At 41.2% G+C, this 27,984-nt stretch overlaps 1 protein-coding gene across 1 annotated transcript in view; it reads right to left on the bottom strand.

Annotated features, from left to right (window-relative positions):
* LCP1 (lymphocyte cytosolic protein 1) overlaps positions 1-27,783 on the bottom strand; it is a 67,639-nt gene extending 39,856 nt beyond the window's left edge. Inside the window, exons 1-3 of the mRNA XM_023731590.1 lie at positions 27,671-27,783; positions 1,235-1,322; positions 478-641 (exon numbers count right to left, since the gene is read on the bottom strand). Coding sequence (XP_023587358.1) covers positions 478-641; positions 1,235-1,298 — 228 coding nt within the window. The 5' untranslated portion in view covers positions 1,299-1,322; positions 27,671-27,783. The remainder of the gene's footprint in view (positions 1-477; positions 642-1,234; positions 1,323-27,670) is intronic.
* Between the last annotated feature and the right edge of the window lie 201 nt (positions 27,784-27,984).

Raw genomic sequence — 27,984 nt, 5'->3', positions numbered from 1 at the left:
ACCTGTGAGGAACGTGCTCCCCAGAAGATTAACCATATGAGACCAAACGGGCAGCATTTGCCCAAAAACAATGTTCAGAAGGCAAGAAGGGGCAGGAAAGATGGGTAAATGGAAACAGGGAAACCAGGGAGGAAGGGGGGTAGAGTGCTGTTACATTGAGGAGATTACAACTAATGTCATGAAAGAAAGTGTGTATAAATTGTTTAATGGGAAACGAATTTGCTCTGTAAACTTTCACCCAAACCACAATAAAATGTTCTATACAAACACACACACACACACACACACACACACGTATATAGGCGTCCTTAGAAACCCAAGTTGTGATCAAGAAAACCACGAAGGAAAGAATATGTAAGTAATGCTGAAGCACCCATATATAGCAAGTGAGAATTTTTTTTCTGAATATTTTTTGAAACCGAATATAAGTTCCAAGTTTCAAATGTGTCTCCTTGTATCAATCTGCATCATACTCACCTTGATAAACTCATCAAAGCTGATCCTCCCATCTTTGTCCAGATCACCTGTAGTCATCAGGTTTTCTGTAATTTCTCTCACTCTATAACCAGGCAGAGGCAAGCAGGCAGCCTTGAACAAGTCATTCAACTCATTGCAGCTGATGTATCCATTGCCATCAGTATCTGTGATGCAAAGGACATACTGAAGTTTCAGATAACAGCATCAGGGAGGCGAGAGAAGACTAGATAGAGGTAAGGGGGCGAGGGAGGCAGTTATGTAAGGGTCATGGCTTGATCTCATAAAGAGTCAATGTCTCACAAGAGGCCTCTTGCTACTGGATATGCGCATTAGCATCACTTCCAACTTCCAGAGTTAATGAGTGCCCATTTCAGAACAGAGGTTTGGGCAACAGAATGTGAAGGAACTATTATAAAACAGAAGGGAAAATGAATCACAGGTTTAGAGTAAGAGATAGTATTTAATAGCAGAAAAACAAAGGAACCCAAAAAAAGCAGAAAAGATACAAAGATGAGAATTAGAGGCCATTACCAGGAAAGAGCTACAAGTGGGGAAGGTCCATATTCCATTATTTGACAAGGAAATAAGTTAATTTTCTTGTATTATGTCTTTCAACTGACTTCCTCCAGCACCTCTAACCAACACTGCTGGCTTCCTGTTGCCGCCACTATGTTGCTCATGTTACCGTTTCACTGGAGCTGTCCTGAAGCTACTTAATAAAGAGAATTGTGCAACTGGAGATACCAGCTCTACTCACCAACTTTGGCAAAAGCTTCTCTGAGCTCCATCATTTCTTCATCGGACACTGATCCTCTGGCCATTTTTTATTGCTTTAGGTAACAGATCTGCAGGGGAGGGGGTGACACAAGGAATGACTTTTGTGCATTTTTATTCTTAAAAAAAAGAGGCAATTCCTGTTTATTAAATGAAGAAATTCTTCTCTGCATCCCCCATGACATATAACTATCTTTCAAAAAAAAAGAAATAGCTTTTTTCTTAACTGTCTATCTCATGATCTCCAAAGACAGCCCTCAATAACTCCTCCCCTACCTGTAAACACACTGCTCCTCACATCAGGAGGTATGGCTTACTTCTCCTCCCCTTGAATCTAGGCTGATCTGTGACTGCTTTCACCATTAGAAGGTAGTGGAAGGGATGTGTAGGATTGGAAGCTTCTGCTCCTTCCTTTTGGTATGTTCCCTCTTGGAACCCATCTGCCATGTTGTGAGACACCCAAGCCACATGAAGAGACTAATGAAGGAAAACTGGGTGCTCTGGTTCACAGTGCCTACTGAGCCCCCAGATGACAAATAGCCAGCCACTTAAGTGGGCCATTGTGGACTTTCCAGCCCTACTGAGCTCCCAGGGGACTACAGCCCCAGTCAACCTCATATGCAGCAGAAGAATTGCCCAGCTGTGCCCAGTCAACCAACAGAATCAAGGGAGATGATACAATGGCTGTTGTTTTAAATTAGGAAGTTTTGGAGTAGTATACTACAGAGCAATAGACAACTAAAACACTCTAAATTTTTACATAAATGTCTTTTTTAGAGAGATATCTTCAATGTTCATTTTTAAAATTAATGTTTTGCCAAACCAACAGATAAATGTTATAACTTCAAAAGGAGTTATCTAAGTTGCCTAAATATTTAGAGAAGGAGGAAGGGAAGCTGACCCTTAGTAACTCATACATGGGGCACTGAGGGACTTTTTTGGTGTTCTCTGCCCACACAGGATACAGTCTTGCTGAGAAAATTCCACCGTTTGAGCAATTTCCCTTTTCTGCTGCGTTATTGCTGCCCTCTAGTGGGTAGGAAGAGAATGAAATAGAAGACAGATTACATTCTCTATGCTTTTAGCTAATCCACACCAAAAAAAAAAAAAAAAAACCAAACCTACTGCCGTCGAGTAGCAACCATATAGGACAGAGTAGAACTGCCCCAGAGAGTTTCCAAGAAAAGCCTGGTGGATTCGATCCGCCAACCTTTTGGTTAGCAGCCAAGCTCTTAACCACTGTGCCAATCTACACCAGAATGTTTCTAATAGGAGTTCCACTGAAACTTGCTAGATTTCCTCTTGGGGAGAGGATAGGTGCGGTGGGAGTCTGGAAAATGGAGAATTTCTAAGCATAATTGTACTTCAGTAAAAGTATAATGGTGCAATTACCAATTTCTAAAACTATGTTAAATCTGTGACAGGATGCTGTTGTAAATCTACTTCCTCTTCTATATTTTCACTTCATTCTGTAGCGACCAACAATGGCAACCAACAACCACACAAAAAAAGGAAACAGTTTTAACAGTCAAACCTATAATTCAAAATGTATGACATTCTATTTTGCAAATCCACATCTAGTATTCCCCAGTGTACTATCCCGCCACTTACATATTTCAGTGGTTTCAAACTTTTTTTCCCCAGGGAACCCTATATCAACAAAAACCTTACACATGAATAAGGGTGAACAAACGAAAGTAACAATGGGTAGAGCCTTTGGTTGAAGAAACCCAAACATACCCCCTGCCCCCACTATCCTACCTTCTTGTCATCTTATGTATCTGTGGGAACTCCAGGGAGCATGATTTGAAAGTCAGGGAATTATATATGCCATTATTATTTAGATTACTTTGAAAATACATTTTTGCTACTAATAAAAATCTTATGATTATTTGTTTTACATATCTAAAAAGGTATTAGTCCATTGGGTTCTCTAAAAGAAGGTGAAAACTGTTGAGGACTAATTGTAAAAGCAAACACAATCTCATTCATGCATCACAATTACCCTTAGAGGTAGGTACTGGTACTGGTGCTCTGACTTTCTTCCCCTTCCTTCCCTCTCATCCCCTCACCCCTCCCTCCTTTCCCTTCCTTTCCTCCATGTCTTGTTCTAAAAACAATTCGAGCCAGGTTATAAAGATATATCCAAACCTAAGAATTAAACCAATGAAATGATGCACTTGTTAAGAAAGACAAGTAGGTATAAGGTGAAATAGGATGATGGCAGGGAGGAACTTCAACAGTTAAAATAAATCTTTAAGACCTTACACATCTTGTCAGAATTAGGCTGAAGACTGAGCTCCAAGTTCTCTAGTTCCAGTGCAGATGAGGAATATCACCAGTTATATAACTCACTCTATCTTTACGACACACACAAACCAATTGTCTTAGAGCAACGGAACTGGGGTCTGATAGTAGTATCTTCACCCAGTCCTCAAGAAGAGGACCCTTGTGAGATTTAGTATATCCTTGTAAGAGGTAGCCTTTATACCTGAGCTGATGGCATGAAACCTGTTGTCATCGAGTCAATTCCAACTCATAGTGACCCTACAGGACAGAACAGAACTGCCCCATAGGGTTTCCAAGGAGCGGCTGGTGGATGCGAACTGCCGACCTTTTGCTTAGCAGCCAAGCTCTTAACCACTGTGCCACCAGGGCTCTGAGCTGATGGCATAGGTACATATATTCTCATCTTATAGAGCAGGAAACAGAAGCTCAGAGAAGTTAAGAAATATATCTCAGATAAAACAGCTAGGTAAGGACCAGCCAAGACCGTACCCTGTTCTGACTCCAATTCTCAAGTCTTTTCTTCTCCACCACATATCTGCTCAGGTGCAATGCCTTCACATTTCTTTCAGATACTCATTTCATCCACCTACTCATTCACCCAGCAGTTATCCATTAAGTATCTATAATATGTACAGCCCCATGAGAGATTGAAAAAACTGCTACAATACAACAACAAAACTACAATCTCTTGCTGTCTAGATGGTTCCGTTTAGAAAGCTTTTGCTTTCATGTGTTAAGAAATAGAGGCTTCTGTTGTAAGAAATAAGTCACATAACTTTATACACTTATTAAATATTTGTGACTAATTTGACTTGGCTCTTCTTCACACTCTTGACCAATACTCAATAATACTCATTAATAGAAGGTTCTCCTTCATCATATTTTAGCATAGCCTGGTGGTAACATCTGGTCTAAAGCCCTATACCTGATTGGCCCTTGTTGTTTTTAACTGTGTTAACACCTCTTGTTTGTGGATACTCATGGGGTTAGGTAGTGAATTCATTTATTTAACAAATATTCTGTGAATGCCTAGTATGAACCAGGCACTGTTCTCCACTTCAGATGAGGCATGTCTACACTGACCTAGTGAGCTATCCTGAATGCATGAGGGATAAGGGAAGAACCAAAACAATGTCACAGGTAAGGAGGATAAGTGGGATCTCTGAATCCAAACTGGCCCTATCCTTTGACACAAGAGTTCCAGATGTCAGGGTGAGAAACAGAAGTAGGCAGGGAATGTGACTGCATTTTAAGTGTCAAGAGGGGAGTCAACAAAGAAATGAAAGAATCAGAGTGTTGGGTAAAAAAGAGAATTTAAAGAATCTAAAGATCATGACAGAGTAAAAAAAGTATAGAAAATATTTTAGCATAAAAATTACATGACCCCTTCAGGCTTCCTGGATCCATGGAGGCTGAATGAAACCCTGAAACTATTGCCCTGAGATAATCTTTAAACCTTAAGCCAAAATTATCCCCTGAAGTCTTCTTAAAACCAAACAATGTTGTTGCTGCTAGATGTCATCGAGTCTGTTCTAACTCATGGCGTCCCTAGGTGAAAGAGAACAAAACACTGCCCGGTCCTGCTCCATCCTCACAATCATTGCTATGTTTGAGCCCATTGTTGCAGCCACTGTGTCAGTTCATCTCGCTGAGGGTCTTCCTCTTTTTTGCTACCCTCTACGTTACCAAGCATGATGTCCTTCTCCAGGGATTGGTCCCTCCTGATAACATGCCCAAAGTACGTGAGATGAAGTCTCACCATCCTCAAAAACCAAACAATACTTTAGCTTAACTAGTAAAAAATGTCTGCCTTGAGAACTGTGCTCTTTTAAGAACTAGCTATATAGGATCAAAGTGACAACAGCAACTCAAAAGATTAGATAAGAATCTTAAAGAGCAGTGAGTTTATGTTAATGAGGGAGAAACCACTCAGAAAAAGAAGGCGAGAATGGTTCCACAACTTGAAGAACATAATCAAAGTCAGTGAATTTTACATACAGAAATTGTTGAATTGGTGTATGTTTTGCTGTGTATATTCTCAACAATAACAAAACAAATAATAAAAAAGAAAGACTTTGAAAAAAAATTACATGAGCTATTCAAATAACATGTAGGAAAGGGGAAAAGTTATTTTAAAACCATGTGATTTTAAGCCATGTCAAGTAGGTCAAGACAAAAAACCTTGAGCATCTGGATAAGAGTATCTTTCTAAGAGATTTGTAAGGAGGAATCAACTCAGTCAACACTCTGATTTTGAACAAAGATGTCACTTTGAGGACTAAGGTGAGCCTAACCCAAGCCATGGTATTTTTCAATCACCTCATATGCATGCTAAAGCTGGACAATAAATAAGGAAGACCAAAGAAGAACTGATGCCTCTGAATTATGGTGTTGGTGAAGAATATTGAATATACCATGGACTGCCAGAAGAATGAACGAATCTGTCTTGTAAGAAGTACAGCCAAAATCTGCCTTAGAAGTGAGGATGGTGAGACTCTGTCTCATGTACTTTGGACATATTATCACGAGGGACCAGCCCCTGGAGAAGGATATGATGCTTGGTAAAGTAGAGGGTCAACGAAAATGAGGAAGACCCGCAATGAGATGGATTGACACAGTGGCTGCAACAATGGGCTCAAGCTTAGCAACAATTGTGAGGATGGCGCAGGACCAGGTGGTGTGTTGTTTTGTTGTACAAAGGGTCGCTATGTTACCGCAATGACATGGATTGATTGGAGCCGCCTGCCACAATAGCCAATTCTGAGACAGGGGTGAGGTGAGCAGCAAGAGTTTTATTATATATTGATATATAGGAGACAAAGGGGAATAGATTCTTCCAAAAACCTGTCTCCCCCACTGGAGATTGGCCAAAGGCTTTATAGGGACAGGATTATGGGTCTTAGAAGTTTGTGTTAGTTCCCCCTTGAGATGGTCACATCCCAGATAAGTTAATCTTTTCTTGGGGGTTATCTGGCAACATCTTGGTTTTTACGTCTCAAGATGGGTGTTTTGTTCAATTTTTCATTCCTAGATCATTATCACTTGTTTTCCACCCTCCAAGTGGAACATCGGTTAATCTTAAACTTTTTATAGAGACTGGAATGGGAGAGAAAAACAAGATCATGAGACAATGTGGGGGTTAGCAACGGGGAGTAATAATAGTGAGCCGGACCTATGCAGCCTCTTCCAGCTATGAGTCAGAACCAACTCGATGGCACCTAACAACAACAGCTTCCGGAAGTGTAGACAATAAATTGCCATTCTTATAAGCTACCTAATTTGTGGCACTTTGTTTAGGCAGCCCTAGAAAACTAGTACAGAACCTTGCTGTTAGCTTTTGTTGAGTCAGCCCTTGACTCATGGAGACCCCACACACAACAAAATGAAACGTTGCCCACTCCTACGTCATCCCCATGATCGGTTGTGGATCAGATCATTGTGATCCATAGGTTTTCACTGGCTGATTTTTGGAAGTAGATCACCAGGCCTTTCTTCCTAGTCTGTCTTAGTCTGGAAGCTCTGCTGAAACCTGTTCAGTAAAGCAGTAACATGCAAGCCTCCACTGATAGAGGGATGGTCGCTGTGTATCAGGTGCATTGACTGGGAATCAAACCTGGATCTCCCATGTGGAAGACGAGAATTCCACCGCCAAATTACCACTGCCCCCTGCAATACAGAACCTTAGAAATAATTTATTACAACTCCCTCTCTTACAGACAACAAAACTGAAGGTCCAACGAGGTGAAATGCTTTGTCCATGTACAAGTTCCCAAGGCAACGCAGCTGCTGCTGAGCAAAGCAGGAAAAGGATGGAGTTATCAATAAAAGGGCCATAAAAATCCACAACTAAGAAGTGACCCCTCTTCACTAATCGAACTGAATGTGCAAATGGCAGCATTTTCACAAGGCAGAGAAGCAGGAAGAGGAGACAACATGCAGATCAGACTGTTCAAAGAAGAACACTGAGTTTAGAATCAAGCCATTAGTTACTTTACACAGTCTATTAATATGTTTGCCTGGGGGAAAATGCACCCATTATAATTTATGCATATTGGAAGGTATGGGCTATAATAATGTACGTGAGATTGCTAAGGACAATTGGTAGGGGTTTCAGTTTGCAAACTGCTGGCTCTACGTTGGCCATCAACTATAAAAACACCAGCTGCATGGAGCGTGCCCCTTTCTCACGACCGCACCCCTTTCTCATGACCGCACCCCTTTCTTACGACCGCACCGTCTAACTATGCCCTGCCAGGAACGATTGTAAGATCTCTTGCAAACCTGAGGTGAGTTTTAGAACCCAGTTTCTGCCCAAGTCATAAATCTAGGAAGACAAATCTCAGATCGTTCATCTAAGTCTTGTCTGGTTGTCGGTTCTTCTGTGAGCCCTTAAATGTATTAAATCAATACTTAGAGAATCCCAAGACATTTCACCAGAGAATGCACTGGTTGTTCTTTTTCATTTTTTTTAAATAAGATTATTTTAAAAATTATAACAATGTTAATCCCCAAAACTACAAAAGCCACAACACCTGTTCGTTCCTATAAGCCTGTGAGTTTTGAGCCTCTGTTTAAAGGAGTCTGGTATTTCCCAGGTCAGTAATAAAAGGGAATTTCTGAGAATGGCTTCTCACAAGAAAAGCATCTGACTCAAGCTTCCTGAAATCTGGAGAGAAACTATATGTAAGTGTTTATTATAAAACACAAGTGCTGTAGAACTTACAAGAGGAACTCCGTTCTTGAAAGTAAATATAAAAATGTAAGCTGAGTTGTCTCTGAGACGTTTCATAACTGATTATTGTGGATTGAATTGGGTCCCCCCCAAAACATGTATTGAGACCTGGCCCCTGTACCTAAGGATGTAATCCTGTTTGGAAATAGGATTTTTTTTTTGTGTTATGTTAACAATTTCAAACCAGAGTAGGGTGGATCCTAAACCTAATCACTCGTGAGTTATAAAAAAAGCAGAATAGACACAGACACACACGGGGGAAGAGAGCTGCCATGTGAGGGTTGCCTACGAGCAAATGGATGACAAGGATTACCGGCAGACACCAGAAACCATGAGTCAGGCCTGCAGAAGGAATCAACACGGCCCAGCCCTGATTTAGACTTTCAGCCTCCAGAACTGTGAGAAAATACATTTCTGTTCTTCAAAGCCACTCACATGTGGTATTTCTGTTACAGTAGCACCAGGAAGCTAAGACACTTATAATGAAAAGAAGATGGAATGTTTCAGTGCCCGCATCTCTACAGGGAACAGTAGAAAATCTGGAAAAAGGTGACTTGTTCAGAGTGAGATGAGCTTGGGCCAGAACCCTTTGTTAAAAGCGTTAGTACTCTGCGGGGCAGCATTCTAACTCAATACACTGATGTCCAATTACATGACCTGCCAGGACCAGGGAGGCATCTGTAACCTGGTATCACATCACCCAGGGACTCTTCTGAATGTGCCCTACTTTTCTTGCAACTTGACTCAGGGAGTAAGATAAAACTGGGAACTCAGGCCCAAATTCCCAGCTCTACCTCAGTAATTTCAGTACATAACCAGGGGCAAATTGTGCAACTTCTGAACTGCCATGAGCAATGAGTAATGCAAAACAACAGAAGTCTAGAACAATACTAACACTGTGATCTTTAGTATAAGACGATGATGACTAGAGGAAGTAAACATAACTACATAGGACACTGAAGCAAAATAAAATACCCATATAGATACATTTGTAAAGCCCTCAAGATAATTGTTTCAGATAAGGAAGGAACTTTGCCTTCATTTAATCCTGCCCTCTACGTTTTCCCAAGTAGACGTCTGCAGGGGTCCTGCTCTGGGTAAATTACTGTATTTGTCTTCGTTTCCTAGGACAGCTGTAACAAAGTGGGTGGTGGCTTTATTGTCCGTTTTAGAGGCTAGAAGTCCAAATGAGGGCAGCTCCTCTAGGGAAGGCTCCTTCCTTGTTGGTAGCCCCAGGCATTTCTGGTGTCCTTGGCTTGTAGACAGTTCCTCATAAGGTCTCTTATCTCTCCAAGCCTGTTTTCCCTTCTTATAAGACAACACTCAGAAGGGTCTAAGTTTAGAACACACCCTACTCTAATATGACCTCATTAACAAAACAAAAGACAATCCCTTTTTCCAAAACAAAACAAAACAAAGCCCTTTGCTGCAGAGTTGATTCCGACTCATAGCGACCCTATAGGACAGAGTAGAACTGCCCCATAGGGTTTCCAAGGAGCGGCTTGTGGATTTGAACTGCCGACCTTTTGGTTAGCAGCTGAGCTCTTAACCACTGCACCACCAAGGTTCCCCTTTTCCCAGGCAGGGTCATGTTTACAGGTACAGGGGTTAGAAGTTCAACATATATTTTTAGGGGACACAATTCAATCCATCACAATGTTCCTGAGATGCCATTTCTCTATGGATACAGAAATACTTTACATAAAGGTTGATTCTAAAAATACATTTAAAAAATTACTTTGTTTTTAAGAAACCAAATAATTATTAATGGCCTTAAATGCAGACTGACACAGGAACTCCTTTGTGAGTCCTTTTGTCAAGTCAAATCTCCTCTGGATTGCCTTTGCTCTCCCTACAGAGACACTGACAGAGGTCGCGGGGTGATGCAGACAGTTTGTGCTCAACTACTAAGCTAAAGGTCGGCGGTGCCACAGAGGAAAGGCCTGGCAATCTGCTTCCATAAAGATTAGAGCCAGGAAAACTCTATGGAGCAGTTGTACTCTGTAATACACGGAGTTGCCATGCGTTAGAATCTACTCAATGGCAAAGTGTTTGCTTTGGTTTAGAAACACCAATACTACCAAGGGCTGCTCCAGAGTACGGAATTCATATCTCTGTAATACCAACATAAACACCCCAGGGCGGAAGGCAGGGGAGGTCATTCACAGCAGTGACACAGCAGTCCCCCCTTTGTCCCCATCTCCCTCCATGCAAACACTCGTGGGGAGCCAGTGGCCAGATTACCCCAAACCTGATGAACCTGAGATGGCTTTGGAAGCTTCTGTGGTTTGATCATCTAGTTGAGGGGCTTCTGAAGGTGCAGGTATAGTACACAGCCCGGCTCTGCTGCCGGCTAAGGAGTCCTCACTCCTTGCCTCCTCTCCCCCAGCACATCCCTGATGACTCTGTCTTCCAAGGTGCCATACCCATTAAGTCTGTGATATAGAACAAAGCTCTCGCAAGCAGAGGCGGTACCCGAGGCTGGTGGCTGGGGAAGCCCTTACAGTGCCGCAGGAGCTTTCTTCTCCCCTGGACTGTAGACAATGATCCTCCTGATGCTAACATCTTGAAAATCCACCAAACCAAACCAGTTGCCATCAAGTCAATTCCAACTAACAGCAACCCAGTATGTGTCACAGTAGAACTATGCTCCATAGGGTTTTCAATGGCTGATTTTTTTGTAAGTAGATTGCCAGGACTTTCTTCCAAGGTGCCTCTGGGTAGACTCAAACCTCCAACCTTTTGGTTAGCAGTCAAGCAGGTTAACTATTTGCACCACCAGGGGCTACCCTTCATTTCCCATTCTACCATAGGAGCTTTAAAATTGACTTTCCCATACTAAAAGCTCAGAGTACCCCAAATATACCTTTTCAAAAAGCTGAATATTATTACAGGCCAGCTGTTTATGCACTATTACATTATTACCTCAATATCAAAAGCCATTCATTCTTTCATTCCACAAATGGTTTCTATGCAAAGCACTGCTCCAGTTGCTCAGGAGATTACAAACAATGGGGAACACAAAGACCGGGACTTCAAGAAGCCCTCAGTTAAATGTCAAGTATTAAATGTGACCCATGAATTATAGCTAACTTATTGTGGCACGGGACACCCTGGTGGCACCTTGGTTAAGCATTCAGCTGCTAACCAAAAGGTCGGCAGTTCGAATCCACCAGCTGCTCCATGGAAACACTACAGGGCAGTTCTGCTCTGGCACACTTAATACAATGAGAAAAGTTCTGAAGATCAGATATGAACAAGAGCTACAAAGGGAAAAAGAAAGACCAGGTAAGACTAAGAAATTGGCACAGAAGCTTATCAAAAAATAAAAATAGTGAACACCTAAACCAGCCCATGCAATGAAGTTATTCAGGTAATGAATACACTTGTACTTCTCCAAAGAAACCAGAACTAAATAAGCGGCAGGAAGTGGAAGAATTTGCCTACCCTGGTAGGCAAGAGACATAACCTACTACCTGCGTGTGCAACTTCAGGCTGCATTTTGCCTCTCTGTGCCTCAGTTTCCTCATCTGTAAACGGAGAGATGAAGTCCCTTCCATTTTAAAAGTTCCAAAGTTCTACTCAGCACCAGTAAATCAGTTGCCATTGAGTCGACTCCAACTCATGGCGACCCCATGTGTGTCAGAATAGAACTGTGCTCCACATGGCTTGCTTTCTTCCTTTTTCAGTTATTTGGGATTTTTTTTTTTTTTAATTTTGTTGTTGTTGTTGTTGACAATATACACAGCGAAACAGACACCAATTCAACTGTTTCTACATGTACAATTCAGTGACACTGGTTACATTCTTCGAGTTGTGCAACCTCCTTTTCTGCGTTGTTCCTCCCCCATTAACATAAACTCACTGCCCTCTAAGGCTCTTATCTAATATTTGGAGTTGCTGTGGTCATTTTGATCGCATATAGATAGTTCTTAAAAGAGCATAATGCTCAAGGCAGACATTTTTTACTAGTTAAGCTAAGCTATTGCTTGGTTTTAAGATGACTTCAGGAGATATTTTTGGTTTAAGTTTTAAAGATGATCTCAGGGCAATAGTTTCAGGGGTTCATCCAACTGCCTTGGCTCCAGAAAGTCTGGAGTCTATAAGAATCTCCACAGGGTTTTCAATGGCTGATATTTCAGAAGCAGACCTCTAGGCCTTTCTTCCAAGGCACCTCTGGGTGGACTCGAACAGCCAACCTTTCGGTTAGCACATTAACCACTGGCACCACCTAGGAACTCCTCTATTCAGTAATTGACAAGTGTATGCACAAATTAGATTCAGGTCAAGTAGTATTTCAATTGAGCCCAGACATAGGTGTAGGCACCCTCAGCAGCTGTGGTTTGGCCCCAGTGTGGCTTCTCCCAGACCAGCCTCCTCTGAAAAGGACCCAGCAAGGGAGTGAGCATCGCCCAGCCCCGCCTGGCTCCCGGGGCCAGGGCCTCTGTTCCTGCTCTTACCTCAGCAGCATAGAAAGCTCTGGCTGGCAGCATTCTCCTCACGACCACGACAGGTGCCCACTGGCTCTGGAGACCCACAGCTCTGCTGAGCACAGGGAACTCACTAGAACAGCAGGCGGGTCTGTTTTCTGGGCTGTCACCACACACAGCTGAAGACACGCTGATCCAGTTCACTCCTGGTTTCTAGGCAAGACTGTACACAAACTGTCCCAGAAAGAGAGCCACCGACTATTTTCTTAAAAATCACCAAATAAGGAAACCCGACAACCTCTCTGGTGTCTCATCTCTCTACCTGGTAACTTAAATCTTTTCTGATACAACTAAAGCTCCCTCTTTCTTGTGCTATTCACAGTGGGAATTACAGAGAATGCTCAATTCATAAAACTTCCATCACATGCCGTGATGCCGGCCACCAGGTCTCTTGTATTCTTTTAAACTGATGTTTTCTAGGGCTTATTTTTCAAATCTTTCATAGATTTTTTTCTTTTTTTGTATCTTCTGGGTCTATGCCAAGTTTGTTCAACGATGAACTTAAGACCAACAGAAACTTAGAGTGCAGAGGGGCAAGGGGCCTTAGAGATGACCTATCTGGCCACCCTCCTTCCTGTCACATGTGAGTAAAATGACACCAGGTTAAAAGCTGCGCTCAGTATCACACGGCTCTTTGGCGGGTGTGGTTGGGCCTGAGTCCAGGCCTCCTCCTTTTCCCTCTTTTCCTTTATAAACAATTTTTGAACCTAAGATAGAACTCTGCTCTTTAAGTAAGACCTACTCAACATATAGCAGAGTTTCCTCATGATTTCAGTTTCAAATGTAATTACATGTATGTTTCCTGCACATGCTGTTGTTGTTGGCTGCTGTCAAGCCGGCTCCTGACTCATGGCAACCCCAGGCACAGTGAGACTGGACCCTTGTGATCCGTAAGATTTTTGTTGGCTGACTTCTTGGAAGTAGATTTCTAGGCCTTTCTTCCTAGTCCATCGTAGTCTTGGAAGCTCCACTGAAACCTGTTCAGCATCACAGCAACACACAAGCCTCCAGTAACACATGGGTGGTGGCTGCTCGTGAGGTGCACTGGCCAGGAATCAAACCCAGGTCTCCCACATGGAAGGTGAGAATTCTACCACTGAACCACCACTGCCCCTCTCCTGTGTATGAGGGAGAACTTAATCTAAGTGTTAAGAAGGCACTGTCTAGTTTAGGTTGAAAGTAACACGTGCAAACACTGTGTGGCCCTTCTAGGCGACAATGACGCGGGCAAGGTAAGTACCCCTGTATTCATCTGTACGTTGATTCTCAACTTGGCGTTAAGGCTCCCTCGTCTTCCTTAGCAACCAAAGAGCAAACCAAATTAAAGCAGCACACCCTGAGGCAAAATGTTCAAAGGACCAAATTCATAGATGAATATTATATACCCTAAGATTTATTTAGAAAAAAAAATCAGCATGATTTCAGACATTCTATTCTTCTGGCTGTTGGTGGAAGTCAGTGAATCCCTCCCTCATCTGCAGTGTGGCTCCTTGTTTCCACACCCATCTCTCTCAGCAGACTATGAGCTCGCAAACTCTGTCTTATATCATAGCACAAGCTGAGGTCTCGCACGTAGTAGATACTCAATAAACGAGTTCTATAAATGAACAAACAAACTCATAAACTAATAATACACAGGGCCTGAAAAATCTAATATTACCTTCTTTGAGGAGTTTAACCATAATACTCTTGTTTATAAAGAGCCCTGGTGGCACCAAGGTTAACCAAAAGATTGATGTTCAAATCCATCAGCTGCTCTGCAGAAGAAAAGACCTGGTGATCTGCTCCTGCAAATATTACAGCCTAGGAAACCCTATGGGGCAGTTCTGTACTGTCCTATATGGTCACTGTGAGTAGGAATTGACTTGACAGCACACAAAACAACAACTCTTGCATATATACCTATAATGTCCCTCCTGCTGGAAGGTAGAAGCACCTAGAACAAGACAAGTGAATGCTTCAAGTTTACATGAAACTACTTTGCTGGAAAAACTTTGGTGACTTGATCTGGGGACTAAAAAGCAGCAACAGTCTTTAGGCAGGAGTTCCTGGGTGGTGCAAATGGTTAACGTGCTCAGCTGCTAACTGAAAGGCTGGAGGTTCAGTCCACCCAGAGGCACCTTGGAAGAAAGGCCTGGTGATCTACTTGTGAAAAATCAGCCATTGAAAACCCTGCAGAGTACAGTTCTACTCTGACACACATGGGGTCCCCATGAGTTGGAGTCGACTCGACAGCAACTGGTAGGTCCCCAGGCAGTCTGAGAGCTAGCCTATGCTGATGTTCCCCCGGCCTCATCTTGCCAGTTCCAAGAAGGGTTTCTGCTTCTCGTTTCTGTGAACTCCGTTTGCCTGGTGGATGACTGATGCCTAGCAGTGGTTTTCTATTCCAGGTATAAAGTGCCTAAATCTGCGTTGAATTGTGGTGAGGTGGAAGGGAAGGGATTGTGGAGAGGGACCAGTAACTAAAAAGGAGGGTAAAATCTCCTGGGATGAACTAAGTTTACCAAGGACCACTCAAGAAATAATTAGGAATGGGCTACTGTTATCTTCTTGAATGTAATTTTCGTATTAACTTATCTGGGCTATGAAATTCATCATCAGGTCATTCAAACTGTTGCCACTAAGCAAATTTGTTTATTTATTTCTACATTTCTCCTTTCAATGAACATCTGTAGTGCAAACGGTTAACATACTTGGCTGCTAACCAAAAGGTTAGAGGTTTGAGTCCACCCAGAGGCACCTTAGAAGAAAGGTCTGGCAATCTACTTCCAAAAAATCAGTCACTGAAAACCCCATGGAGTGCAGTTCTACTCTGACACATGTGGGGTCACCATAAGTCAGAGTCAACTTGACAGCAACTGTTCTTTTTTTTTCTTTTTAATACCTTCTATATGCCAAGTCCTGTGCTAGCTGCTGGGAACACAAAGATAAGACATGGTCTTATCCAGTTTGGTAGGGGAGAGACACAGGTAACTAGAATGCAGCCCAGTGGGTGCTTTAGTTGGGCACCTAGGGGGACTTTTTAGAGGCACAGAAAGGAAGAAATCCCTCTCCCTTGGAGGGCCAAAGATAGCCTCCCAGAGGAAGTGATATTTGAACTGGATTTTGACAGATGAGTAGATTACTTGAAGATCAGTTAAGTCTTTTTCCTTATTCATGTGGGAATTTTAATCTATATTCTCCATAAAAAGTCCATCTATGTTGGAATTAAAGAAGCCAATAGCTAAATGAGAAATGAGAAGGCCAGCTGGACAATAATAATAATTTTTTAAAAACCCAGTTGCCGTTGAATTGATTCTGACTCATGGTGACTCCATGTGTGTCAGAGTAGAATTGTGCTCCATGGGATTTTCAACGGCTGATTTTTCAGAATGGGTACTGGTGTCTGCCTGAATGTGATTTTCATAAAGTGCCTGATTCTGCACTGAATCATGGTGAGGTGGAGACGGAACAGTAACTTATCAAGATTGCCAGTCCTTTTTTCTGAGGCACACCTGGGTGGACTCCAACTTCCAACCTTTCGGTTAGTAGCTGAGCACTTCTCCCAGGGACTCCTATAATAATATACTCGCTCCTCCCTTACTGACATGGTTAAATTCCAAAGACCAGATTGTTACACGAAATTGGCACTATGTGAAAATGGAGGATGACCACATCAGATCACAAAATGGACAATGACTACATCATTACATAACGGCCAAATTACATCATTACATAACTGCCAAATCACATCATTATGTAACTGTCAAAGTACATCATTATGAAACTGCCAAATTACATCATCACATAACTTCCAAATTACATTATTATATAGCTGCCAAACCACTGAGAATCATGGCCCAGTCAAGCTGACACATAACTTTAACCATCAAAGCCAGTGTTACTCTTGCTTTGCACCTTGGCGTTTGATACTGCTAGATGTAATTCATTAATGGGAAAACAGCCAGTAGATTTTTTACTATCGTTGTAAACGTGAAATGTTGGATAACGAGATAGTCGGTAAGTGAGGAGAAGGTGTAATAGCTAATGTTTATTGAGTGGTTACTCAGCGTTAAATGTTTTCTATGCATTGTTGCATTTGATTCTTGCTACAACCCTTAGAATGTTATTACAACCTGTATGAGGGGACTGAGACTGAAATAACCAGCTCTGGGTCACATAGTTATGAGCTTGGGAAGGCTGCTGATGCAGAGCTGATGCAGGGCAGTACCCTCAACACCACAGGCCAACGTGGATGCAGACCTCACTCGAGGGCTCCTTTCCTAGCCCATCTGGCCTACGAGTTCCTGTAATTCAAGGTTCTCTGCCCTTCGTTGGGGTTCCTCACCTCTGACCTCATGTTGATAAACACACTCTCGCAACATTTTACTTAGGACTGGGGCCCTTCCTTCCTGGGCTTTTTTTTTTTTTTGAGAAGTTCTAAATGTCTCTTCTCTTTAGTTCCTCAGCATCTTGAGGAGAGTTAAGGGGGAACTAGAACACCACCAAGCTTGATCTTGCCTCTCCTGCCTGTGTCTCCCTGTCTATGGTGAGGAAAGTGATCCTCCTGAGCAGCAGCCTCCACACCTCTGTCATTCATTCACTCACAGTTAATAAAGCACTTACCACATCCTAGGTACTGGAGATACAAAGATGAATAGTGAGTAATCCTCACTCTTGAGGAGCACACAGTGTAGTGAAGGGAAATGGTTCTCCAAATTAATAACTACTCTAACGTGAGTACGTTACAGTTATTGTTATCACATGCTATGGGAGCCCAAAGAAGGAAGCACTTAACTCTGCCTGGGAAGGAAAAGGAAGGCTTTCCAGAGAAGTAATATTGACATTGAGCTAAGGGTCTTAAGGAACCAGTGGGAGCTTACAAAATGGAGAAGGGCATTTTAAGAAGAGAAAAGAGGCCTTCAAAGCGGGAAGACAAGAAAGAGCACTCTGAGAAAGCTGTGCGAGGTTTGGTGTGGCTGAAGCCAGGGATGTGAGGTAGAACAATGGAGACGTTGGGGAGGTAGCAGCGTGGTTCTCTTCCTCACTAGCTCTTGTTTCTAGAAGGAACATTTTGATAATCTTGGCTCTCCTTGCTATCTCAAGTCAAAATGCTTACTGTACTCACTTCAAGTGATATGAATGTTCCTCACCCTCCCCAACCAACAAAATGACCATGCCTAGAACCCCTTTTGGCCTGTTGGTCTGTACACAGATAGCTTCCGCTTCATATCACAACCTCCCATGTAGAAAATACAGCCCTGCAAAGTGAGGAGGGAAGTTGTCATGTTAGAGATGGTAAAATGGGGACCCTGAAAAGTGAAGTTACTCCCCAAAGCCTCAGGGTGAGTCAGTGATGAGTCCAAAAAGAGAAGTAGATCTCCGGAATCTTGGTTTGGTCTAGGTTAAGGTATGAGAAAAACACAAGTCAATTAGCATTTAAAGAACCTGAAGTTGAAAAACCCTTAAAATACACAGTCCTTGAAATACAGGTTACATCTTATGCGCAGATGGAGAGGAGAATCTGGGGAGGACTTTCTTCTTCCACATGTTTCACGACTGGCACAGGCTCCTTAGTTCACAGCCTCAACTATGCTAGAACCACTTCTATTCAGTCTAAGCCAACGTAAAGGTGTTTCAAGCACCCCACATACCTCATCCAAGCACTAATGATCATATCTTCCTTTTGAAAATTAGGCTTACTATGTAAAAAAGAAGAATGAACTAGGAAGTAATCTGGTATGGTGAAGAGATGCTGGATTTTCTGACTCAACCACTTCTTGCTGTGTGTTTTTGTACCATAACTGTTACCTAAATTTTCTGAGCCTTAGTTTCCTCATCTGTAGAAAGGAAATATTAATAACACAACCACAAGAAAAAGAGGGGAACAACGGTTGTACAACTCGAAGAATATAATCAATGTCACTGAACTGTATATGTAGAAACTGTTGAACTGGTGTATGTTTTACTGTGTATATTCTCAACAACAACAACAAAATAAATAAAAGTAAAAAAAAAATAATAATGCAACCACAGTGCCAACAAGATTGTGTTAGGATTAAGTGAGACAATGTGTTTAAAGTTTAAACAACAATAAGCAGGGAAAGAAGGAAGGAAGGAAGGAAAAGCAAAATAAAAAAGAACTGGAACTTTTATAAAATTATCTTGGGAAACAAGCTTAAATTTCCGCTATAAATTATATAGAGTCACCACCTAAAAACCACACTTCATTGTGTGTAGGCTTTGTGTTTATGGGGGTATAAACCTAGATTTCACATGCGTGCTCTATGTCCAGATGTCCTTAGCCTGGCTGGTTTGGTTCTTGCCCCATATATCTCATCCAGAGTCTATGAAGCCATAGCTTCATGAGGCACTACAAAACTTGTAAGTGATGCTAGCCAGAAGCCAACAGCCTTGGTAGTAACTGTTCTTGTGTTGAGTGGTCAAGGGCTTTAGGCTTAGCCTTGCCTGAGATACTGACAATGGAAAGCACCTTCTAACAGTTGAGGAAGTGTGACCAGAGTGAGAAGGTATACAGCAATTTTAAGAAAGCAAGCCTAACCACATCCATCATGAGTCAAGAAAAGAAAAGCAATCTCTGAGTATCTGTGATGAGGACCACTGGGCAGTACTTCCTCACTCTCAGGCGTACGAAGGCACGATTCTGTTAGCCTGTACTCTGCCTTCTATCTTCTCTTCCTTTCCCTAATTCTCCAGGCATTTTCTCCATTAGTCTGAGCTGGAAAAACCCTGAGACTATGTACAGCAGACATTTGCATATTAGAAATGACAACAGAAGACTTTATTGATTCATAATAACTTGACCTTGTTTTCAATAGGCTCCTTGAGGCTGTTCTATTAAAATATCTAATGACAAGCTTGCTCTCAGAAAAAAGCAAAACAAGGAAGTAGAGATTAATGGAGTCAGGCAATTTGTATTAATCTGAGGAGCTACACTTATCTTCACTTGGTTGGAATTTACAGTTTGGCTGGCAGATATTTTCCAAACCAATTTACTATGGGATATGCTATAACATTCCTTTTGTCAAAATTATAAGTGGTTAAGTAGCCTAATCTACCTTCATAGCCATCATTTTAAGGACTTTGTACCATATAATTCTCAAGCATTGATTTGTTTTTCGTATATGTTGGGTATACCAGCAGAACTACTCAAAGCAGAGTTGGGATCCCTTCCTGATGAGAAGTGTGGTATTAGGAATAATCATTCAATACTTAATTACAGAAAGGAATATTTAGACTTGTTCTCGGAAAGCAATTAGTGAATAATGTTAGAGAATGTAATGCAGTTTAAACAAGAAACAGTAAAGTAAGCACCTTCAAGAAATTGCCAATATAAAATGGACAAGCGCCAAGCTGTGAATCCTGACTCTGCCACTTAATCTTGGTCAAACTACTCACACCTCCCTGAACCTCAGTTTTGTCATCTGTTACAAGGAGATAACAGTATCAACTCTACATAGCTATTGTATGGAAATAAAAGAGCAAATATATGTCAAGTACCTAACAGGCTGCCTAGGAAATAGTAAGGGCTCAATAAAGTCAGCAGTGATGGCAGAGTGAAATATGCATATAAACTGATAAAATGGGGACGGGAAGGGGAAATAAGACCAAGAGCAGATGTAGGAAGTAGATCATTCTTTCCCTATTTTATTAATGAGGAAGATGGGCCTCAGAAGGGTTAAGACTTTCTCAGACTCCACATTTAGTAAAGTCTAGAATATGAATCCAAGTCTGTCTCCAAATTTGCTTTTCTTTTCTCGCACTTGCCTCTTTCATGCACAGGAACAGCAGACCCTCAGACTCATAAACTTAAAAAAGCTGCCACTATATATGATATAAGGAGCTCTGGTGGCACAATGGTTAAGTGCTGGGCTGCTAACCAAAAAATCAGTGGTTCAAACCCACCCAGTAGCTCCACAAGAGAAAGACCTGGCAATTTGCACCTGTAAAGATTACGGCCTAGAAAACCCTATGGGGGCAGTTGTACTCTGTCACATGGGGTTGCTATGAGTCAAAATCGACTCGGTGGCACACAACAACAACGTATATGACATTGGAGGAAGAATTTAGGCCCTGAAAGTGCAATGAACAAGCGGGATAGGTGTGGAGTGAGCAGAAAGACGGTGTGATCCTCACCAGACAGTGTAAGAGTCACAACTGTCCTTCTCTGTGGTCATTGGGAAAAAACAGGGACTCAGTGATATTTTCATGAAAAGTCTCAACCTGAAAGACAACGAGGGAAGAGAGGAATCCGAAAGTCCTCCGGGGTGTCCCCAACGTTCAGTCTTTCCCCAGGGGAAACTTCCAAAATGTTTATAAAGCATTGAGGATGTCAGGGAGAGTTCATTTCACGGTTTTAACATGAAGAAAGGATGCTCAACAATGAAACACTGCACAAATGTTCTTCATGTTTCCATGAACCTCACTTTGTACCTGTTACCCAGCTTCCTCCACAAGAAACATATCCTACTCCTCTTTCTTAATCATGGTGAAGGCAACGCGAGCTGATGATGCCAAGGATGTACAAAGGGCCTACATTTAAAATGTTCCACCGCAGGTGGACAACAATGCAATCCTAATTCTAAATTTTGCCTAAGAAACAACAAATAGGAAAAAGATGCAAATGTTAGACAAATACACTTGTGTACCTCCTTACTTCACACATTTGGATACACAGCTCAGGTAGATTTTAGTGAGGACTACCAAACCGAGGATCAAAATGCAGGATGTTGTTTAAATGCAAGGTAATTATATCATTAATTCACTTCTGTTTTAAAAGTGCAGCCAGAGGGAAAAAGACAACAAATTATCTGGGAGATTGCCATTCACATGTGGAATTAATTTGCCTGCTGACTTTGGTGTCTTGGTTTTTCTGTCCATAAAGAACATAATCTCTTATTTCATTTTAATTTAGCTCAGCCAGTCAAGAAGTACATGTAAGCGTGTATGTGACTGTGTGTGTGTATGTATGTGTATGTGCACGCCTGTGCCCATGTGTGAGAGAGAAAGAGACAGAGAGAAAGAGTGTACCCACCCATATAACTGGTGCTGGACTAAAACAAGAATCAATGCTGCAACCACAGAACTGTGGCTTTGCTAGTTCCTCAATTTAACATGTTAGCTTTTCCTTCTGCCAGAAAAAACAACTGACCATATTTAAGCAACAGCCTCCTTGTAACTTGTAAGTGGGGCTGACAGCCACAGCTCTGAAGTTGAGCAAAACTTACTTTAACTCAGTAAGTGGGTCACTTTAGCTCTCTATTCTTCCACTCACAATTAAAACAACCTTCATTCCTTCACAGTTTTTAGGACACCTATATTTGTCCCGAGGAGCCCTGGTGGCACAGTGGGTAAGAGCTAGGCCGCTAACCAAAAGATCGGCAGTTCGACTCTACCAGCCGCTCCTTGGAAACTCTATGGGGCAGTTCTACTCTGTAGTATAGGGTCGCTATGAGTCAGAACTGTGTCGACGGCAACAGGTTGGATTTTTTTGGGATTTTACATTTGGCCCTTACTATAAACTTATAAATATGTGTGCTTAGGTATAAATACTAAATTGCTTAATTTATTCATGTCCTATCAGTCACAAAGCCCTAGAAAATGTGAATTGGCTAAAATTATTCTAAACTTGTAAGATGAAGAACCTTGTAAATTTTTTGAGGATTGGGCACATGTTTTGTGTTCTATGCAGAGACCAGTAAGTTGCTAAAAACCAAATAGTTAAATGCACAGAGGAGCTGAGCAAACACTGATGATGATGATGATGATGATGATGATAAAGAAGAGTCTGTTGATTAAAAGCAATTATAATACGGTTGCATTATTTGGGGGAAATTACTATTATCTGGAGGAATCTTTGGGTGGTGCAAATAGTTAACACACTCAGCTGCTAACTGAAAGACTGGAGGTTCAAGTCCACGCAGAGATGCCTGGGAAGAAAGACCTGACAGACTTCTGAAAAATCAGCCATTGAAAACTTCTGAAAAATCAGCCATTGAAAACTCTGACACACACGGGATTGCCATGAGTTGGAGTCAACTTGACAGCAACTGGTTAACTGGTCTGATTATTTGAGCTCAACTCGATGGCTTAGGTACAAATAAGCATGATGGTCTGCTGCCTGTTATCCCAGGAGGTTGCCTTTGAGTTTGGCAGTCAATATAAAACAAGTCCAATTGCAGAAAAATTTAAGTAACAAAACGTGAATGAATGAACTGGCCTTCGAACATGAAGATGACAGCAGTAACTACCTCACAGCATGCATGAATGTGGCTAAAGTACTTAGAAAAACAGCCAATTCCAAGTAAGCAATATATAAGTATTAGCTGTTATTATTAGGGAGATAAGTTGAAACTTTTTTCTTTCCTCTGCTGCTTGCCGTATCTTACAAGATGAAGTGACTATGAAATTGCTGGGAAGACTGATGTAATGACTGAGATTGGCAAACCAAAACATCAGGGACAGTCAATAGCACAAGAAGGGAAGTTGGATCAGAAGAGAACTGAGAAAGCACCCGGGAGATGCCATCTGGGGAGCTCAGTGGCTCCAGCAGCTGTGGGCAGATCCCCCTAGAAGATGAATATTTAAGCAGGAGGGAACTTGTTAGAACTTACAAGTGAACGCAGTGTGAAACATGAGCTCTTCTGCTTTAAGAGCTGCATTTGCTATTCTGGCAAAACACAGACAAATCTGCTGACACCAATTAGTTTGTATATTAGCTGTATATTTCATCGGGCTCTAATTCTGCTTTTTATTTCTGCAATGTTCAATATGCAGATAGAATAGTGCTGCTTCATTTGATGATATCTGTGAGCTGGGAGGTTTTAGGAAACCTCAATTCCTGGACTCTAGCAGACAAAAATAAACAATCAAAAACCCTAGGGAGGCAACTGGATTAATCCAATGTCACTCTGCTATAACATCTGTTATTATTCATAAAGTCCACCAATGCCTTTATAATCTTACTTTGTAAAGGGAGTATTTGACTCTTTGTAAATGTAATCTTATGAAAAAATTTCTTAATTTTATTTTACCTAGCCTAATTTCAAAATTTATTTGCATTTCTCCTATATACACAGATAGGCCTAAACTTTTTAGGTAACAAGAAGTTGACTTGAGAATTTTCTGAGAATAATCTGAAGTGACTAAGCAGAAGTTAATGACATCTGTTCTTATATTCTTTGCCACCAAAGAAGTCCATTATTGGGTACATAGTTTTGGTAAGAGAAGCTAAGTTTTAGCCCAATAAATATATTTAGACTAAAATAATGAAATCATTATTTTGCCTATTTGCCACTGCCATTGTACAGTTTCCTAAATCCCTTGGGATCAGAGGCCATATAGTGCTTTGAGGCTAAGATGAAGAACAGTCCTTTGACAAATGAAGCGTGGCACAATGCAATATATTAACTTATTGGTTCTATCTTCCTTCATAGCAGTCACTGTAGGAAGTCAGTAAGTATTAAGTTAATAAGAAAAATCAAAGTGAAGACATCCATGCACCTTTAAGGGGCTGAGAAAAAAATATTTGTGACAAATTTTCAATTCAATAAATATCATTAGCACCTACTATGTACCAGGAGAGATGCAGAATCAGGTCTGTCAGCAGATAAAGTCTGTGAAACTTAAACACTATGATTAATGCTATATGTACTCTAAGCAAACACACATACAGATACAAAATAGTTAGTGGGGGAGAAGCACAATCAGGGAAGGCCTCAGAGAAGACATGTCTCTTAAAGTGAACCTTGAACAGTGACCAGAATTTTTACAAGCAAAGCAGAAAGCAATTGCAGAAAACTGTTAGAGCAAAGCACACAGAGTGAAAGAACGTTCTGGTGGCTTGTGGTCTAGTGTACCCAGATTGTGGGTAAGCAACGGGGGTGAGATATGAGGGCGTTGAGCAGGAGGAAGTGACAAGAAATAAGGTTGGAGAAGTAGATTGAGGCAAGTTTGTGAAGGCACAAAATTCTTTAGTAAAATTATGTATTAGTTAAAAGAAAATACTTCTTAATTCTACTATTATTTGAAACCTGTGATGGTACCTTCCATTTATAAAAATAAAAATAATTTTTGGATTTCTTGCAAGTTTCTTCTCTCTCTCTCCCAAAACTGTGAGTGCCAAGATCTCTTTAGTCAGCTTCAGTAATAAAAGCCTCTAATCATCTATATCTGGGAAAAGTATGTTGGCATGGAAGAGAAAATCTGGTAACAGACAGATGCTTCTAGAGAGGCAGTATGGAGCCTGGAATCTTGGCTACTCTCTTCTGCTTAACTGCCCAGTGGCCTTAGACCAGGCTCCATCAAGCATCTAAACCCACTCCTCATCTCTAAAGGTAGCTCAGATATTAAGTGAGATAATGCATACAGAGTGGCTGGGTAGAATATGTGCTTACCAATCTTCACAGTTATTTGTACTTTCCCCACCTTTATAATTTAAATAGATACATTTGAATGGGACTTTACTTGCTGGCCTTCCCCTTTCCCAAGGTGTTCAAAGATAGAATTATAAATGAAGTTAAAATACTGAAATTGTTTCCCAAATTACTGATTGTTTCCAGGCATACTGTGATGGTTAATTTTGTGTCAGTTTGGCTAGGCTGTGGTTCTCAGTGGTTTGGCCAAACACCAGTCTAGTTGCTGTTCTGTAATGTGACATAATGCAATGTAATCATCTTCCATAATGTAATCTAATCTAATATAATCAATCAGTTGAAAAGGGAGTTTCCTTTGGGTGTATTCTGCCTCCAGAGTATAAACAGATATTTTGGCAAAACTGTCTCTTTCTCTCACTCTTTACTCTTTCTGTTGCCTGACCCACAGATCTTGGGACACAAGCCTGCAGGAGTCTCCAGCTTGCCACTTGATCTGTGGATTTTGGACTTACCACCCCTCCCCACCACCAATCACATGAGGCAATCCCTTGAAGTAAATACCTCTCCCTCTCCCTTTCTTTCTTTCTCTCTCCCCCTATATATATAAATATGTATTTCTGTTTCTCTAGAGAATCCTAAGACATATAGTTTACAGAGGAGACAAAATTTAAAATGCTACAAAGGAAAGAATCTCTGGGATTGCTACTGAAATGTCTTCCTAAGCACATCTCCTCCACCACCATAGCAGTGCTTGTTCAAAGTACAAGATACAGAAGACTATGTCTGACTTTACTAGAGAATAAGCTAGAATCAAGATGAATGGATATTTTATTGTTAGGATCCTTTTGAAATCTAAACTTGATTTCGATCAAGAGACTTTCTCCTTTAAATTAACTTTTTCATATTCCTTTTTATTCCCTCCCAACGCATGGAAAATACTGTCATGCCTTTATATCTCAATCAATTTTATTCTCATTAATATTTTTCCTACACAATAAGACACAGCATATTTTTCTAAATCTGTTCTTTTCTGAGGTTCGAGCCCCATCCCAACTCCACCTTTTTGCTAGTTTAAAAAATATTCAGATGAGACGTACAAAACAATATTGATGGCCACATTTTGCAGCTTCCAGAAATTCACATTTACGGGTAAAGGGTTAATTCCATTCAAATTTGCCTCCACAGATGTTCTTTTAAATAATTTCATTTAATAGAAAGAAATCAAGATAAATTTATACAAATTCAAAAACAAGCTGCCTTTATTTGCTTAATAGTCAGTTTTTGTTTTTTTAAGTTGTCCTGAAGGAGTAATTTTGCAAGACAAGTTACTGTACTTGATTAAGAAAAATTGGGTTTTGATAAGTGTGCTAATCAATGAATCTGTTTCCAGTCTTAATGGGTTTTATATTTATCATCTGTCTCTGGTTCTTAATTTTATTTGATAATGATCATTAAATAAAAGCTGATACTAAAACCCAAAAAAACCAAACTCATTGCCATCAAATCAATTCCGACTCATAGCGACAATATAGGACAGAACAGAACTGCCCCATAGGGTTTCCCAGGCTGTAATTTTTATAGGAACAGACTACCACATCTTTGTCTCATGGAGCAGCTGTTGGGTTCAAACTGCCAGCCTTTTAGTTAGCAGCTCAGCACTTTAACCACTGCACCAACAGGGCTGATAATACAAGACCCAAAGTCTCTGTGTTTCAGCAAAGTTTCTGGAATAAATATCCTGTATCAACTTTATAAGAATTTCTATTGTAGATAGAAGCCTTTTCCCAAGATCTAATGGGGCATTCTTCTGTATGTGCATAAACATAACAGTCCAGACAATCCTACAAAAACAGTACGATTCAACAACCCAAACTGCTTTTATTTTCAGAGAACAAATGGAGAAGAGGCGGCCTCTAATTTCATGTGGTTATTAAGCGCACCCATTAAAAACCCTTGGCGCCAAAATGACTCAAATAACCAGCAGCACACTCAGTCACACATGACCCAAGATGCTAACCCACCCACAAAAGTACCGTAAGAAAATTTTAGACAAATAGAACCACAGGAGCTAAAATTAAACCACCCCCATTAGTCCAGCGAGCAGCACAATCTAAATGATCAATATGCACTTTCCGAAAACATCTTAAAGGAGATAAAATCACAGGAAATATAGCCTCCCTAAAGGAGAGTAATTGAAATAAATTAGAACTTGGTTTGGTTTAAAAAGGAAAAATATCATAGTTCTTTTTTTTTTTTCTTTCTGAGAGTGATAACTGGAGAACTTCAGAAGAACCCAACCCAGAGAGTCGAGGGGTCCCGTGCTGGACGGCAACACAAGGTGGCTGCTGATTTCACGGGCAGTTAAAGGGTGGTGGGGCTCACAGAGGGCGCAGAGGACAGGTGCTATCTCCAGTCCAAAGAAGCCTTCGGGCTTCTCCTGAAGCCAAAGTCCACAGTCACAGTAACAGAGCTATGTAACAAACAACTACATCATAGACACCTGGGGACAACAAAAAGCCAGAAGGAAAATTTACCTTGTAGAGAAACTGTCCTTGGCGGGACTGGCGTGTGATCAGGAACCCCCTTCTTTCTGATCTGGAGAACAACTTTGTCAACCCTGGCTGTGTGGTCACAAGGCAGGAAGTGACTAGAATGACAAATCATCGGCCAGGAAAGAAATAGATTTTGTCTTTATAAGGACATTTTACTTAACTTTTTTTTCTTCATGTCCCCTCCCCCCAGAAATCACCTGACAGAACAGGTCACACTGAAATTCTGAAGCCTCTTACCACTTCCTCTTCAAAAACATTTTTCTCTCTCCTTCCCTTTCTTTCTCCTCTAGCTTTCT

This window comes from Trichechus manatus, unplaced genomic scaffold (assembly GCF_000243295.1).
Source record: "Trichechus manatus latirostris isolate Lorelei unplaced genomic scaffold, TriManLat1.0 scaffold00044, whole genome shotgun sequence".
NCBI classification, from domain to species: domain Eukaryota; kingdom Metazoa; phylum Chordata; class Mammalia; order Sirenia; family Trichechidae; genus Trichechus; species Trichechus manatus.
The sequence above is the reverse complement of the archived record's forward strand: the minus strand, read 5'-3'. Positions and strand labels throughout refer to the sequence as shown.